This window comes from Nicotiana tomentosiformis, chromosome 7 (assembly GCF_000390325.3).
Source record: "Nicotiana tomentosiformis chromosome 7, ASM39032v3, whole genome shotgun sequence".
NCBI lineage: Eukaryota > Viridiplantae > Streptophyta > Magnoliopsida > Solanales > Solanaceae > Nicotiana > Nicotiana tomentosiformis.
Window position 1 is genome coordinate 52,921,722 of NC_090818.1, and position 15,026 is coordinate 52,936,747.

General features: G+C 36.2%; 2 protein-coding genes across 2 annotated transcripts; one reads left to right on the forward strand and one right to left on the reverse strand.

Moving 5' to 3' along the window:
- Positions 1-1,535: 1,535 nt before the first annotated feature.
- On the forward strand, positions 1,536-7,952 carry LOC104088439 (calcineurin B-like protein 3). The gene is made up of 10 exons (XM_009593114.4): positions 1,536-1,675; positions 3,477-3,558; positions 3,657-3,790; positions 4,292-4,374; positions 4,525-4,584; positions 5,696-5,804; positions 5,885-5,937; positions 6,646-6,726; positions 7,462-7,574; positions 7,664-7,952. The coding sequence occupies exons 3-10, from the start codon at positions 3,688-3,690 to the stop codon at positions 7,719-7,721; spliced, it is 660 nt and encodes a 219-aa protein (XP_009591409.1). The 5' UTR covers positions 1,536-1,675; positions 3,477-3,558; positions 3,657-3,687; the 3' UTR covers positions 7,722-7,952.
- Positions 7,953-8,998: 1,046 nt separating this feature from the next.
- On the reverse strand, positions 8,999-12,464 carry LOC104088440 (heat shock cognate protein 80). The gene is made up of 3 exons (XM_009593115.4): positions 12,092-12,464; positions 11,057-11,198; positions 8,999-10,977 (listed from the first exon to the last, which is right to left on the reverse strand). The coding sequence occupies exons 1-3, from the start codon at positions 12,212-12,214 to the stop codon at positions 9,143-9,145; spliced, it is 2,100 nt and encodes a 699-aa protein (XP_009591410.1). The 5' UTR covers positions 12,215-12,464; the 3' UTR covers positions 8,999-9,142.
- Between the last annotated feature and the right edge of the window lie 2,562 nt (positions 12,465-15,026).

Consider the following 15,026-nt stretch of genomic DNA (forward strand, 5'->3'; position numbering starts at 1 on the left):
GGGTAGTGGCCACCGGGTCAGTTGCCGAGCCCTCCACAGCAGCAGGTACTTCTGCCGGAGCAGCTGCCATGCCTCCTCCTTCCTTCGGACCATCCCTCTCGGTGCCACTGTCAGTGCCCACATCTTCTACCTATCCTCAGACTGCACTGCGGGTTTCACATACACTATCCAGTCTCAACAACTGGATGCAGGCAGCTACCACAAAGCTGACTAACATATCCAGTGTAGTGGCAGCACAGTCTTTAGCCCCATCAGAGCTTCAGGTACCTCCATCATTGGAGGACTCTTTGAAGAAGATTTTGGACAACCAGAACAAGATTCTGGACGACCAGAAGGAGATCCGGGAGACTCTTGATACACATGGGAGGATTATCAAGGATTTGGGGAAGCATATGAAGAAGATGCGGAAGACTCAGTCATCTAAGGAGTCGGTGGAGAAGTTGAGCAAAGAGGTTGGGAAGATTGCTTCTGCTGGTGATATTCCACTGGACCTGCTCATGGAGGAGACAGTCCCAGCAGCACATGCAGCAGTGCCTGAGACAGTCCCAACAGCACATGCAGCAGTGCCCGAGACATCAGAGGCAGCAGACGGCCAGTCTGAGGAGACGGCTGCCACTTCACACACTGCTGAGGAGATGATTCGGGTGCTCGAAAACCCCGTAGTCTCCCAGTCAGAGAATGTGGAGATCCAGTTAGAGGATATGGAGGGTGATGATGACCCGATGCAGACAAAGACCACATAGGGAGTTTTCTCTACTCTCTACCCCTTTTCCCTGTTCTTATTTGTTATGAGCATTGAGGACAATGCTATTTTTCATTTGGGGGCGGTCCATTTTGATTTGATGACATTTGGTATGTAATAACCATTAGACTATTTTTCTTTATCTTTATTTATCTTTATTTTCACTTTTGGTATGTATATATTCTTACCATTCGATGTATATAGTGGAAGAATTCTACTTTGGATATAATTAAAAATACATAGTGAGGATTCCATGATAGATTAATAATTTAATTTTTCCTTGATTTCTGGCGAGATTCTCTCCCTTAGTATGGTTATAACGGCTTTGTTGTCTCTTAACTCGATCTTGGTCGGTCTTGGTAGTGGTCGGTTTCTGGATCTCGAGCTCGATATTAACTCGAGCTCGGCATTGATCGGTCTTTGGCTCTCGAGCTTGATAACCCGGCTTCTCATTGTATCTCGATATTATAATGACGACCCTCGGTCCATTGTATTTCAACCTTGACTAATTATACGAAGGATAAACTCGGTTTTGACCGTATACAAAATTGAATATCTAGTACTAATAGAGTATATTCATTAGATAATTCTATTATTATTTAATTCACATGTATACTACTATATTCATTATAATTTAAATATAATTTGTTTACAAATCAAAGATTCGTAAAATGTTTGTGGTAAACTTAAGAAGAACTTCTATTTGACAGCTGGTGAACATGGGTGGGCCCATATGAATATTGGGCCACTGTCAAGCTCAAGGTCTCATACCCATAATCACTCTTTGACAAGGACACAATTTATGCAATTTACGACACAGCACAAGAAAAAACGAAATAAAAAAGGTTAAGGAGCTTTTTCTTCTCCTCTGCCTTATTGCCTCCTTCCTTCAGATTCTGCATCATCATTTGAATCTCCGTATACTCATAAAACGTAAGTCATTTTTCATTTTCATTGTTTCCCTTCTATTTTGCGTGTTTTCAGTTTTATGTAATTATTAATAGATCTGCTTCGCTTACAGAATAAAACGCGTTTGATTGATTTGTTGAATGTTTTATTTGAATTAAATTTACATGCGATTTGATATTGGATTTCTCAAACCAGGTTGTTCACCTATGTTAAGGTTTGAAAATTAAGCTAAATTTAACTTTAGACACAAAGTTTCAATTTTGAAAGAATCCAATTCCCATCATTCGGAGCCAGGAATTTATACAAAAGGATTCCAAAGGAGCAAACTTTGAACCCCTTTGTCACTTCATTACCATTTACATCAAGGGGATACAACAGTTTATATATAACCAAAAGATTTGTTTTTTTGCCATACTTGCACGTATAATTTTTGAACGATGCGGATTCAGTTCCTTCAAAACTAGCTCTGCCACTGCCATCATTCATTGAGCCTGCAGCGGGGAGTACAATTTTTGTGTCAACTAGTTAGCCAAGTTGTTATTGCAAGCTATCTTTTACTAATTAATTAAGGTCGAATGTATTGCTTGAACGAGTGACATATCCCCCCCACCCCACCCTTTCTCTTATTCTCAGCCAAGAGAAGTTGACTTTGGGAGTCGAATAGTTGGATTTTGTTTTTATTTTTGTTTTCCTTGTATATTCTTACTTATCAAAAAAATAAATCTTTTGTCTTTGTATTACTTGGGGTCAGTATCATTGTTAACTATTAAGTCCCTAAGATGTTTAGCATGTTATAATCTTAAGTTGATGAACTGACTACTTTACTTAGGGATTACAGAATAAGAAATGTTTCAATTCTTTAATTATCACTTGATTCAACTTATCTCATGTGTGTGTGTGTAGGTTACTTTGAAGAAAGTCAAACCTGTAGGTTTCTGATATTACTTGCTAGAGATGTCATTTTATTATTTCTTTGGAAGATGCAATCAGTGCAAAGAGATTTCATCTAAATTGAAGTTAAGGCACACATTAATTTGTGATAATAAATATGTTTTAATAACGGTGGTATTCGAATCAGCTTGCGCGTACCTCGACTAATTCCACCAGGTACTTGTTTCCTCCATCAGAATAGGCATTGGGTAACTCTGTGAACCATGACTTGAAGAGATGGGAAGAAATAACCTAATATGTTTGTCTCTGCCAGGATTTGAACCTGGGACCTCATAGTTTTCACCACTTCATTGGCCACTACACTACGCCCTTAGGTGTTGTGATAACAAAAATAATTGGCGGAATTTATATTGCATAAGAAGAGGATAATGATATTTAAGTTGAAAGATTTGACCTTACTGATCAGTGTTGTCAAATGCACGCTTAAAGCGCGCTTAAGCCCTGAAGCACGTTGAACACTTCGCCTCGCTTTATGGGCACTTTAGTGCCGCATCAAAGCTCTAACGCATACTTTTCCTTGCCAATGAGTGTAAACCTGAAAAGGCGACCTTAAACAATTGATATTTCACTTTATCATGAATTTTTTTTCAATTTCTTTGTCCATATATTTTGTTATTCATGCTTATAATGATTAGTCTTGGACTACTATGCATATTTTTACTTTTTCTCCCGTTGTACCTTTTTTCATTAAAAAAGCCCACGCTTTATTTGCCTTTTACATTTAAAGCCCCAACGGACCTTAGAGCTTTTTTGCGTTTTTCGCCTTTGATAACACGGTTGCTGATGGAATAGAGGGCGTCTTTTAGTGTTCTTTTATCACTTTGAATGGATATTTATGGAACTTATTTGTGTATTCACGTGGTTGCCCTGGCAGATATATAGCTCCATATAGACAGCTTTCAGAAACTTTCAGTATTTTGGGTTCATACCTTGACATAACAGAGAATGGTCAAAAGGTTAGTTTTGTGTTCATGTCCAAGAGATATTTTCTGATAAAAATGACCCAATTAAAATGGATTTTTGACTCCTTTTCTCTGCCAATTTTGTTGAACAGATATGGAGTGTTTTGAAGCAGAGGCTTTACCATGCTGCAGTGCTTAGGTTCTTACCTTTCGAGGTGTTGTGATCTTGATTTTAGGCAATCAGGGGGCCTCGAAGATCCTGAGATCCTTGCACGAGAGACAGTTTGTATGCTACTTGGACATTGTTGTTATCATTTTTTATCTTGGGAAAACATAGAATGATTATAGCAATAACAAAAGCAAAGTTTATTTGGTTCTGAGTTTTCCCCTTTTTTGATGGCTCAATTGGGAATATTTGTACCTGCATTTTAGAGCTTATTACGGCTCTATGATAAAGGATAACATATACTCCTCCGGCCCAATGTAAAGACACCCTTCCCACATTGGGACGTCCCAAAATGTTTGGTACGATCCATTCTTATGGAATTTCTACAATTTTTAAGAATTTTCATTCATTAAACTGTTCAAATTGCAACACGTTGATGTTCTAACATCTGAAACTCTGGTCCATTCAAATACCATCCGGAATACTAATTTGATCTATAATCAGAATTTGAAACTACGATCTTGGTAACATGACCAAACCCATAGATTGTTAATGTCACATGACTTTTGCACTACTACAAGTACTATAACTGAGCCTACATAATCTTTTTTATCGTTGCAGTTAGCGTCAGTGAGATTGAAGCTCTTTACGAGCTCTTTAAGAAGATTAGCAGTGCAGTAATTGATGATGGTCTAATCAACAAGGTTTGTGTCGCATGCTTTCCTGATAACATGGGAAACCTATCTAACAATTTGAAAAAACCTATCTACTACATGGTCTTTTCTGGCATGGATGCTTAATATATATTAATCTTCAGCTGTTCTTGGATTTTGAGTTTGTTTCTTATCTTGCAGGAAGAGTTTCAATTGGCGCTATTCAAGACAAATAAAAAAGAAAGCTTGTTTGCTGACAGGGTACGTTCCCCTTAGCTGCTATTAGATCTTTAATTATGATCCTCATTTAATTGAATTTGATAAGAGTGGACAATGTTGCTCCCCAGAAAATAGATCTACCGTCTGTATATTGCTATTGCTACACAGGTGAAGCTATTATCATCTAACAGATCGGATATTCACAAGTATTTTGTTTAGTGAATGATTATCAATTTCTTCAGCTATCAGTGTACACTTTATTATCCAGAATTGTGCAAAGCACTAGGTCTCTAGTACTATACCATGCGAAGGTGCCTCAGTCTGAAATGGAAAATGAGGCAAGCTGATTTTAAGACGAAGAGCACACTTCCTATTCTTCATTTTTTGTTTTCTTTAATGGTTGGAAAGGGGGAAAAAAGAAAATTAGCCATTGCCAAAAAACTTGGCTTATAAGTCGGTAATCTCTGCAGCCGTAGTAAACCTAGCCAGGTTCTTATTCAGTTGTTCTGTATTGTGTTTGTTGTTCTTTTGCCTTTGCCTACTATCTCTTCTTTTGCCTTTGCCTACTAGATGGGTGGAGCTAATGAATGACAAATTGGAATTCCATGAGTATGGATAAGTATTTTATGGCATATCTGAACTGACTTGGGGATATGTTATTGAGGCAAGTGGAGTTGAGATGAGTTTTATAGTTTGAGGAGCAGTCCAAGTTCACATAGAATAAAAGAAAAGCTAACAAGCCCTTCAGAATCTATTAGATAACCATTAGTACGTAAAGAAGTTGAAGAGAGAAGCAGATAATAAGCTATATAATGATGAAGTTGTAGATAGTTCAATCACTCATATGGATGAATAGGATTATATATGAACTTGGTTCAGTTGTGATTTCATGAACGTCTTTAGGACTTCTGGATTTTGAATTTTGGATATTTTTGTTAGTTATGCTCGTTTTATGTATTATTATTGCATTTCTTTTGTTTTCCTTTTTTTTCCCTTATAAAATGTGCTTAGCTTCTAATTTATCTCATAAGCTCCAGCAACCTTGTCACTTTTTTGCACTTTTAACACTTTTATTATGGGTCCAAAGGTTAATGAAAAGACGCAGCAGAGGGTATCATCTTTACTTCTACCTACTCTACATATCTAATTGCAGGTGTTTGACTTGTTTGACACAAAGCACAACGGAATCTTGGGTTTTGAGGAATTTGCTCGTGCGCTCTCTGTTTTCCATCCAAATGCACCTATTGATGATAAGATTGAGTGTACGTTTTATGTTTACATTAATCATCACTATTAGTTTCAGTTTGTCTACATTACTTCTAATGGTATACTACTATTGCAGTTTCTTTTCAGCTATATGATCTCAAGCAACAAGGTTTCATTGAGAGACAAGAGGTAATTATAATCCTCACAAACTTAAGTGTTTAGTTGTCCCCAATGTTAAAAGGCGTAGTTGAAGGGCCTCTTGAGCCAAGGCAAGGCATTACACGCCTTCTGCCCAGGTGTGCGAAGGGGTTTGCCTTTAAGGCTTTAGGCTGAGGTGTGTACCTTTTCTACAGCATCTTCTGCGGTGTTTGCTTTGGGGGACTCAAGTTTCTAGTCTTTTTTGCCCCGCATTTCAGATTAATATGGGATAATTTGGTTATCTTAAACCCATATGATTTATCTCTTGTAATTATATGATAAGAAAATTTAATTGCGCGGCCAAAGCCTAATTTTGAGCATGTCAGCAGTTTGGTAGTCATCTTTCTGCCTCCTCTCCATTTTTTCAACACAAATTTACCCTCAATCTGATCTACCATTCTATTTTTCCATTTTCTTTTTTTGGCTGTGTTTTATTTTATTTGTATATTAGAAAAAAACTTCCGTTAGCTGTTCGTTTTACTCATTAAGGCATAGGCTTTACCTTTCATTTTAGCCTTCTCAAGTACTGGTCACCATAGTAAGTTGAATGTTTCATATTTTCTTCTCCTACTTTAAAATGCTCCACTTTTAGTTGCTCTACTCTAGGAACCTTATTGATGTCTCATTGCGAGCTTTAGTAACCAACATTGTTTGTTCGTGTGCTGTTGATAAAATAAAAGATGTGGCTTCTAAGTGCAGGTGAAGCAAATGGTCGTTGCTACTCTTGCTGAGTCTGGTATGAACCTTTCAGATGATGTAATAGAGAGCATAATTGACAAGGTGCGTCGTCAACCTAGAAAGTACTGTTTTTGCATTTATCTGAAGCGTCTTTCCTTTTCTAGATGTGCTGTATAAGTCGGACATAAAAATTGTGCCTCACCTCTTGGTCTTCTGCTTTTCTATCTACGTTGCTATAGTTTATATCTGTCTAGATTTTATCTTCTTCTAGGATGATGTCCGGGTGACTTAAACCTATAGGAAAAAGAACCATCACGGATCTTCCGGACTTCTTCTCAAGGATGATGTTAACTTGGACGTAAGGCAAAGCTTACGCTCTTAATCCCCAGAGGCTACCATAACCTGATAGCATTTTTTTTAATAAGCCAATTCTTTTCAGTATCTGGATGGTTGGTTGCCGGACAACTTATTTTACTCGGTCCAGTAGTGCTGCTCGGAGTTTGTATGTCTTGTCATCAACTCATCACCCACTATCGTTTCAGAGAACTAGGGTTTTCAGGAACCAGATGCATTTAATTGTTGTATTCACCCGATGCTGACAGTGATACTACTTTCCCTGTGTGCTGAAACTATTTTAGGATCTGTTGATATTTCTATGTTACAAGATTACTCATTTATTTGACTTATGTTTTCTACATTCAATATTTTTCAATTACTTGTTTTGTGAATGAACTGCGATAGACTTGTTTATGTTTCATCCTCCCGCCCCCGTTCTCCTCATAGTGATAAGTGTTTTATGATGAGCTTTGAGCAACTAAAGTCTCCCTGTTTTGCCAGACTTTTGAAGAAGCTGATACTAAGCATGACGGAAAGATTGATAAGGAGGAATGGAGAAATTTAGTCTTGCGACATCCTTCACTTTTGAAGAATATGACCCTCCAATATCTGAAGTAGGTGACACATGGAATATTAACATGTTTATCTGGTAGTTTTTATTCCATAATATTTATTGGCTCATATATCTTCCTCCGATAAACAGGGACATTACAACAACATTTCCGAGCTTTGTCTTTCATTCAAGAGTTGAGGACACCTGATTTGGGCTTGAGAAGGAGAGCTGTTTACCAAAGTAGTATATTGCTTTTTCTTTTGTTTATTTGGGAACAGCAGTTGGCCGGTTTTATGGATATATGACATTATGTTTTGCGCTTTCATTTTTCTCCATTTTAAATTCTGACATTTTCAGGATTTGTTATTCTTTTTGAGTAGTGTTTTTGTATTTTATGCCTATGGATTAATGTCTAATTCGCATCTACCTGTTCTTGTTATTGGTTCCTTGTCTTGGTCAGACCTTGCAATCCACAAGCTGGAAATTGCAGTGTGGATATCTGGCTTATGCAGAGGCCAAATCGCTTGAAAAATTGTTAACAAAAGCCTGGGTCTCAGGGTTCTAAGTGCTAAGCTCATGAGCTTGAATTTTAATTGGTGAATTAAATCTGGGTTTATAGCGAAAAAGAATAAAGGGGTGGGTCCATTATCTGATATTTATAAATTTTGAAAATTGAAGACAGTAAATTTTGCGGTATTAAAGAAGTTTTGTTTCGACGAATTTAGCTCAGATAATGCACACCAAAGCGATTTTCTGTCAGATGATTCATACCTGGGTGATCTTCAGTACTAATGGCCGATGGTTTTCCAGTTATTTAATGTAGGAAATTAATTTCTTGAAATTGGTAACTGTGATAGTTTAAGTTTCTCCTCCGAGGTAAAGATTTTCGTGGATGGCTGTCGAATTATTCTTGCATACGTTGATCCGGAAAATTAACGATTACGACTAGCAACTGATGAAAAGACTAAGGAGAACACAATAGGGACGGAAACATTAGCACCAACTACGGAATAAATCGTCGCCTTTCAAAAGAACTGGCAGTTCCAATCAGTGGTACAAACAAAAAGAGGACAAAATATTTGTAGAGCTATGGCAAATTGCACTCTGAAAAGAATTTCTCATGTCTCATGACCCCACATAACAAGACAGACGGTGCTGCTAATTTCTGAATATAAGGCTTCTATCAGCCACCTTACCACTGATATCAATTTTAAGTCATTCTGTATATATATCCTTATCATATAGCAACACCGAACAGCTATTCTTTCGTAGGTTCAGAACTGATGTTTGGTCGTAGACTGGTAAAATTGGGAAAGCAACCACTCGAAAAGTAGCAACCACTCGAAAAGGGAAATGGATTCAGAAAGGTCGGACCAACCAACTCTAATTATGGTCTCTCCACCTTGTTGATGTAAATATTTCACAGGAAGCAAACGTTGGACAAGAAAAAAAAAAACTATATTAACCACAAATGCCAAACCAAAAGAGCCAATAAATTATACCCTTCATTGAACTGCCATTCTCAAAAAATGGCACTAAGAACTACTACATACTGTTCGTTGATGAGGTAAAACAAAAACTAGGGAAATACTAGGGGAACCATAGAACATCAGCCATGCTACTATGCACTTAGTCAACCTCCTCCATCTTGCTACCCTCAGCATCAGCTTCAGGATCCTCCAAAGCCGGCATGTCAACATCTGCATCTCCAGAGTCATCATCAATGCTCAGCCCAAGCTTCAGCATCCTGTGAATTCTGTTGCCAAAGGTGTTAGGTTCCTCAAGGCTGAAACCTGAGGTGAGGAGGGCAGTCTCAAACAGCAAGAGAACCAAGTCCTTCACAGACTTGTCATTCTTGTCTGCATCAGCCCTCTTCCTCAGCTCTTCCATAATAGCATTCTCTGGGTTGATCTCCATGGTCTTCTTGCTAGACATGTATCCAGCCATGCTAGAGTCCCTAAGTGCTTGTGCCTTCATGATTCTCTCCATATTAGCAGTCCAGCCATACTCCCCAGTGACTAAGCAGCAGGGAGAGTCCACAACACGGTCAGAGACAACCACCTTCTCAACCTTGTCTCCTAGAACATCCTTGATGACCTTGCACAGTCCCTCAAACTTCTCCTTCAATTCTTCCTGCTTTTTCTTCTCATCTTCACTCTCATCAAGCTTGAGACCTTCCTTGGTAGCAGAAACAAGCTTTTTGCCCTCAAATTCCTTCAGCTGACCAATTGAATACTCATCAATGGCATCAACCATGTAAAGAACCTCATAGCCCTTCTTCTTCAGTTTCTCAAGGAAGGGTGAGTTCTCAACAGCCTTCTTGCTCTCACCAGTAATGTAGTAAATATCATTCTGGCCTTCCTTCATTCTGGTCACATAGTCCTTTAAACTGGTCATCTCATCACCGCTCTTGGTGGAATGGTACCGCAGCAGTTCAGCAAACTTAGACCTATTTTGGGAATCCTCGTGGATGCCAAGCTTGAGGTTCTTTGAGAAGGCCTCATAAAACTTGTTATAGTCTTCCTTATTCTCAGCAATTTCGAAGAAAAGCTCAACACACTTCTTCACCAAATTCTTGCGAATAACCTTCAGGATCTTGTTCTGCTGCAACATCTCTCTGGAGATGTTAAGAGGAAGGTCCTCGGAATCCACAATACCCTTCACAAAGCTCAAATATTCAGGAATCAACTCCTCACAGTTGTCCATAATGAACACACGGCGCACATACAGCTTGATATTATTGGGCTTCTTCCTTGTGTCGAAGAGATCAAAAGGAGCCCTTTTTGGAACAAAAAGAATGGCCTTGAACTCCAATTGGCCCTCAACAGAGAAGTGCTTCACAGCCATATGCTCCTCCCAGTCATTAGTCAAGCTCTTATAGAAAGCGGCATACTCTTCCTTCGTGATTTCGTCAGGCTTCCTCATCCAAATGGGCTTCTGCTTGTTCACCAATGACCACTCATTAGAAACTTCTTTAACCTTCTTCTTTTTCTTTTCTTCCATCTCCTTTTCTTCGTCAACCTCCTCTACCTTACCTTCCTCGTCTTTCTTCTCCTCTTCCTCCTCATCATCAGAGATTTCCTTTTCTATGGTCTTCTCAACCCACAAAGAGATTGGGTAGCTGATGAACTCAGAGTGCTTCTTAATCAGGTCCTTGAGCCTACGTTCTTCAAGGTATTCAAGTTGATCCTCCTTGAGGAAGAGGGTTATTTTTGTACCCCTACCAAGGTTCTCACCAGATGTGTCCCTGGTAACAGTGAAAGAACCACCAGCTTGAGATTCCCAGACATATTGTTCATCATCATTGTGCTTTGTGGTCACGATAACCTTCTCAGCTACCAAGTAAGCAGAGTAGAAACCAACACCAAATTGCCCAATCATGCTAACATCAGCACCAGCTGCAAGAGCTTCCATGAATTCCTTGGTTCCTGACCTCGCAATTGTACCCAGGTTGTTCACCAGATCTGCAAATAAAACACACATCAGTGTCTAGAAATACAACTAACATCACAAACTTCTACACAACAGTATGTTCTAACTTACCAGCCTTTGTCATGCCAATACCACTATCAATGATAGTCAGTGAATTGTTGGTTTTGTCTGGAATAATATGGATGAAGAGCTCAGGTTGAGCATCTAGCTTGCTCTTGTCAGTCAAGCTCTCAAAACGGATCTTGTCCAGAGCCTTAATTAACAATCCCAAAATAAAAATAATAATCATATATTTCTGTACATTTAAACACCAAGTATAACAACAAACAGCTCATACCCTATAGCATAATGGCATAGGGATATAACAAATGAATGCAATAAAATGCTGATTTTTTTTATCAGGAGAATAAAACTCAGTTGCTTAATTAAGAAGCTTCTCCATCACAAAGCAGTACTCTAAGAACTGCCCCTATTATAAATAACTAAATAACTATAATGATGACACTACTATATTTATGGTCCAGCTATATGACTCGTTATAATAAAGAAATCTTAAAGTGCCAGCAGATCACATTTCAAAATTCGGTGGACCATGTATAACAATTCTGTCTAAAACTAAACTAATACTGGTCAAAATTAATCACAAAATTTTGCTTATAAGAAGAATCATCACAAATTTCTCTTTACAAAAAGAATTATCACAAAATTCTCTACTAGCTAGTCATCGCTGATCCTCAGAATGCCATCATATACTATTATCCTTCAAATAATTATATACAAGAGCATATACTAACACCATCATAATATCTACAATATGGACATAACGTTCAAACTAGAGACTTGTAGGACAGAGACCGAGCAAGTTCGTGTATTCCCTGATCTAAGCAAATACTAGATAAAATCACAAATAATAAAGTTAAATAGAGCTCACTCTTATCAGCTAAGTAAAAACATAGCGTTTAATGGTACAGTTTTCAGAATTACCAATAACATTAAATCAGGTGCTTTCAAAATGATGTCAAACCATAAATAGGCATACGACTGATATATGAAACGAATCACAAAGCAAGTCTCTACACTACTCAAATTTCAAAGCCAACACAGAGAGAAAAAACACAAAACTGTGAGAATTAGGTAGAGACTCACATCGGACGAATTGCTAATGAGTTCACGGAGAAAGATCTCCTTGTTGCTGTAGAAAGTGTTGATAATAAGACTGAGAAGCTGATTGATCTCAGCTTGGAATGCAAACGTCTCTGTATCCGCCATCGTTGTAGATCTCTCCGGCTGTTTGCTACTACGAAGAAATTGCAGGCGAAGTGAACACAGAGAGGACTCGAAAGCAAGAGAGGGTTTATGATATTTTTGTAGCGAGTTTATATAGAACCTAATTTAGGGTTTCTAGATCCTTCTATGGCTCTTCTTTTAAAATTTTTACCGTTTCGTAATTGGAGTTGGAGGGCCGGTACTGCTTTAATCACGGCTTTCAATTCTCTTATCCAAAACATATTCTACACAAAGTGGCAACTTATGTAGTGACATGTTGCACCTAATTACAACTACAAGTCACCTAGTGAATCTAGCTAATTGGCTACCATTGAAATTAGGAGCGTTCATAATTCCATTTATAGCCCGTTTGGCTAAGTTGAAAAAATCAGCTTATTTTGAGATGTGCTTATTTTTAAAAGTATTTTGTCGGTGAGAAGAAGTTTGTGTTTGGCTAATTAATTTAAAAAGTACTTCTAAGCAGCAATTATTGTTTGGCCAAGCTTTTAAAAAGTATTTCTAAGTATATTTTTCTCAAAAGTGCTTATGGTAAGAAGCTACTTTTTTCTGCTTCTCTAAAACTGATTCTGCTTCTCCTCATAAGCATTTTTTTTCTCCTAAAAGTTTGGCCAAACACTTTAAATTTGAAAATGCTTTTGAACTTGGAGAAGCTTAGCCAAACACGCTATTAGTTAGAACTTATATATTCATCTAAATTGAAATCAAACATCAATATCGATTTGTTAAATATACAAATCAAACCAATTAAAGGTGATAACAACAACAACAACAACAACGAACCCAGTGTAATCCCACAAGTAATTTTTGGGGTGGGTAGTATGTACGCATGTCTTACCCCTACCTTGTAAAGGTAGAGAGGTTGTTTTCAATAGACTATCGGCTTAAGAAACACAAACAGGAAGCAACCAATAATAACAATACAAGAAAAAACAAAGACACTATGTGTAATAACAAAGATCTAAAAGTAGAGGTGATATTTTTTTGTTAATTCTGTATTCAATTTGTTAAAACTAAAGATACAATTTTCATATATGGGTATTTGTTTAGTTAAAATTAAAATATTAATTAATCTATAATCTATATTATCATAAAAGCATGAATACAATGTCGATTTTCAAAAATAACCTTATAATATTAAGCATAATAACTCATAATAAAAGGACATAACTGAAATTCTAGATATTAGCCTTATAATCCTATTAGTTTTAGGACATAATACTACACATTAGGAATCCTACATGATTACCTTTAGGAATCCTATTAATATAATTACTTTCGGGCTGTCTAATTCATATAAAATTGAATAAGTAAATATCTTTAGTCATGTAATCCTAATACTTTTAGAATATACTTCTTAAAAATTCATATTACTAATTTAATTTGAAAACGTATTATAATGTCATATTACTAATTTAATTTGAGAATGCATTATATTTTCCAAATCTATTTAGAAAAATGAGAGCCTATATTATTATAAAAGTATAAATACAATATTAAGATATCAAAATAGCCTTAAAATATTAAACGGAAGAACTCATAGGAAAAGTATATAACTGCAATAACCTATTTTTTGGACTACAAACCTTCTATGCTAAATTTTAATACTTAAGATTTTAAAATTAATAAAATTAAATCTTATTAAAAATATATAGGAAGGTTTAATAAAATTAATTTCATAAGAATCCTCCGTATTGGCAATACATTACCACTCCATGATGTCCAATACCAAAAACAATAAAACTAATATTAAATGAACTGCATAAAGAGTTGAAATTGAGAAAAAATACCCCCGCGATAATATATATTTATATTATATTTGAACTATTTTTCCACTCAAATAATATTTTTTTAATCAATTTTTCGTGTAATATTAAAAAATATCCAATTATTAAATACCCAATTATGTAATAATATTTCATAAGAATCCTCTATATTGGCAATACATTACCACTCCATGATGTCCAATACCAAAAAAATAAAAATAAAATTAAATGAACTGCATAAAGAGTTGAAATTGAGGAAAAAAAAAATACCCCCACGATAATATATATTTATATTATACTTGAACTATTTTTCTACTCAAATAATATTTTTTTAATCAATTTTTCGTGTAATATTGAAAATACTCAATTATTAAATAACAGCTAAGAAAATATTTAAGAATATAAATGTGCGAGAAAAAGAAAAAAAAATGGTTGGTAGGAGTCAATACTACTAATGATTCTACAAATAGAAAGATCTAAAAGTGAAATGTCATATCAATCTTTTACTCTTTGAAAATAAAATTTATGGTGGATAAAATTATAATTAAGATTAAATATTCAAAACAAGAGATGAACTAATATTAAGATCTGAATCAACAAAGAATAAATTATTTTTTATGTTAAAACCAAATAATTAAATCTTTTAATTATTTATTTAGCAAGAGAATCCAATTCAATTATTTTTTAAATTCATCATATGAGTAAAATTGTTATTCAAGTAAAAAAAAAAAAATCTCAGGATACATAAATTTATTCCATAAAAAGAGCGTTATAACACAAAGTAAAAAGGTTAGTATATTATTAAGAATCCTTGGCCCTTGTTCTATTCTTTCCTCTTGTTTGACTAACGTGCAGGTTGACTCCACATTGGCGGTGCTCCACAAGAGGAAGAAAGCTATTGGGTGGACTTTGGCGGATATTGAGAGAATAAGCCCCCCGTTTTGCATGCACAAGACTTGGAGGAAGATGCCAAATCCTCTATAGAACATCAAAGGAGATTCAATGAAGCCATGCAAGACGTGGTAAAAAAT

Bases quoted from the DNA above. Each gene is read 5' to 3' on its own strand.
- LOC104088439 (XM_009593114.4), top strand. From the start codon at position 3,688: ATGCTGCAGTGCTTAGGTTCTTACCTTTCGAGGTGTTGTGATCTTGAT. The intron at 5,938-6,645 runs GTAATTATAATC...TTCTAAGTGCAG, and splicing joins GTTTCATTGAGAGACAAGAG to GTGAAGCAAATGGTCGTTGC. The intron at 6,727-7,461 runs GTGCGTCGTCAA...CTGTTTTGCCAG, and splicing joins TAGAGAGCATAATTGACAAG to ACTTTTGAAGAAGCTGATAC.
- LOC104088440 (XM_009593115.4), bottom strand. From the start codon at position 12,214: ATGGCGGATACAGAGACGTTTGCATTCCAAGCTGAGATCAATCAGCTT. The intron at 11,199-12,091 runs GTGAGTCTCTAC...TTGTTAATTAAG, and splicing joins TCATTAGCAATTCGTCCGAT to GCTCTGGACAAGATCCGTTT. The intron at 10,978-11,056 runs GTAAGTTAGAAC...TTTTATTTGCAG, and splicing joins TATTGGCATGACAAAGGCTG to ATCTGGTGAACAACCTGGGT.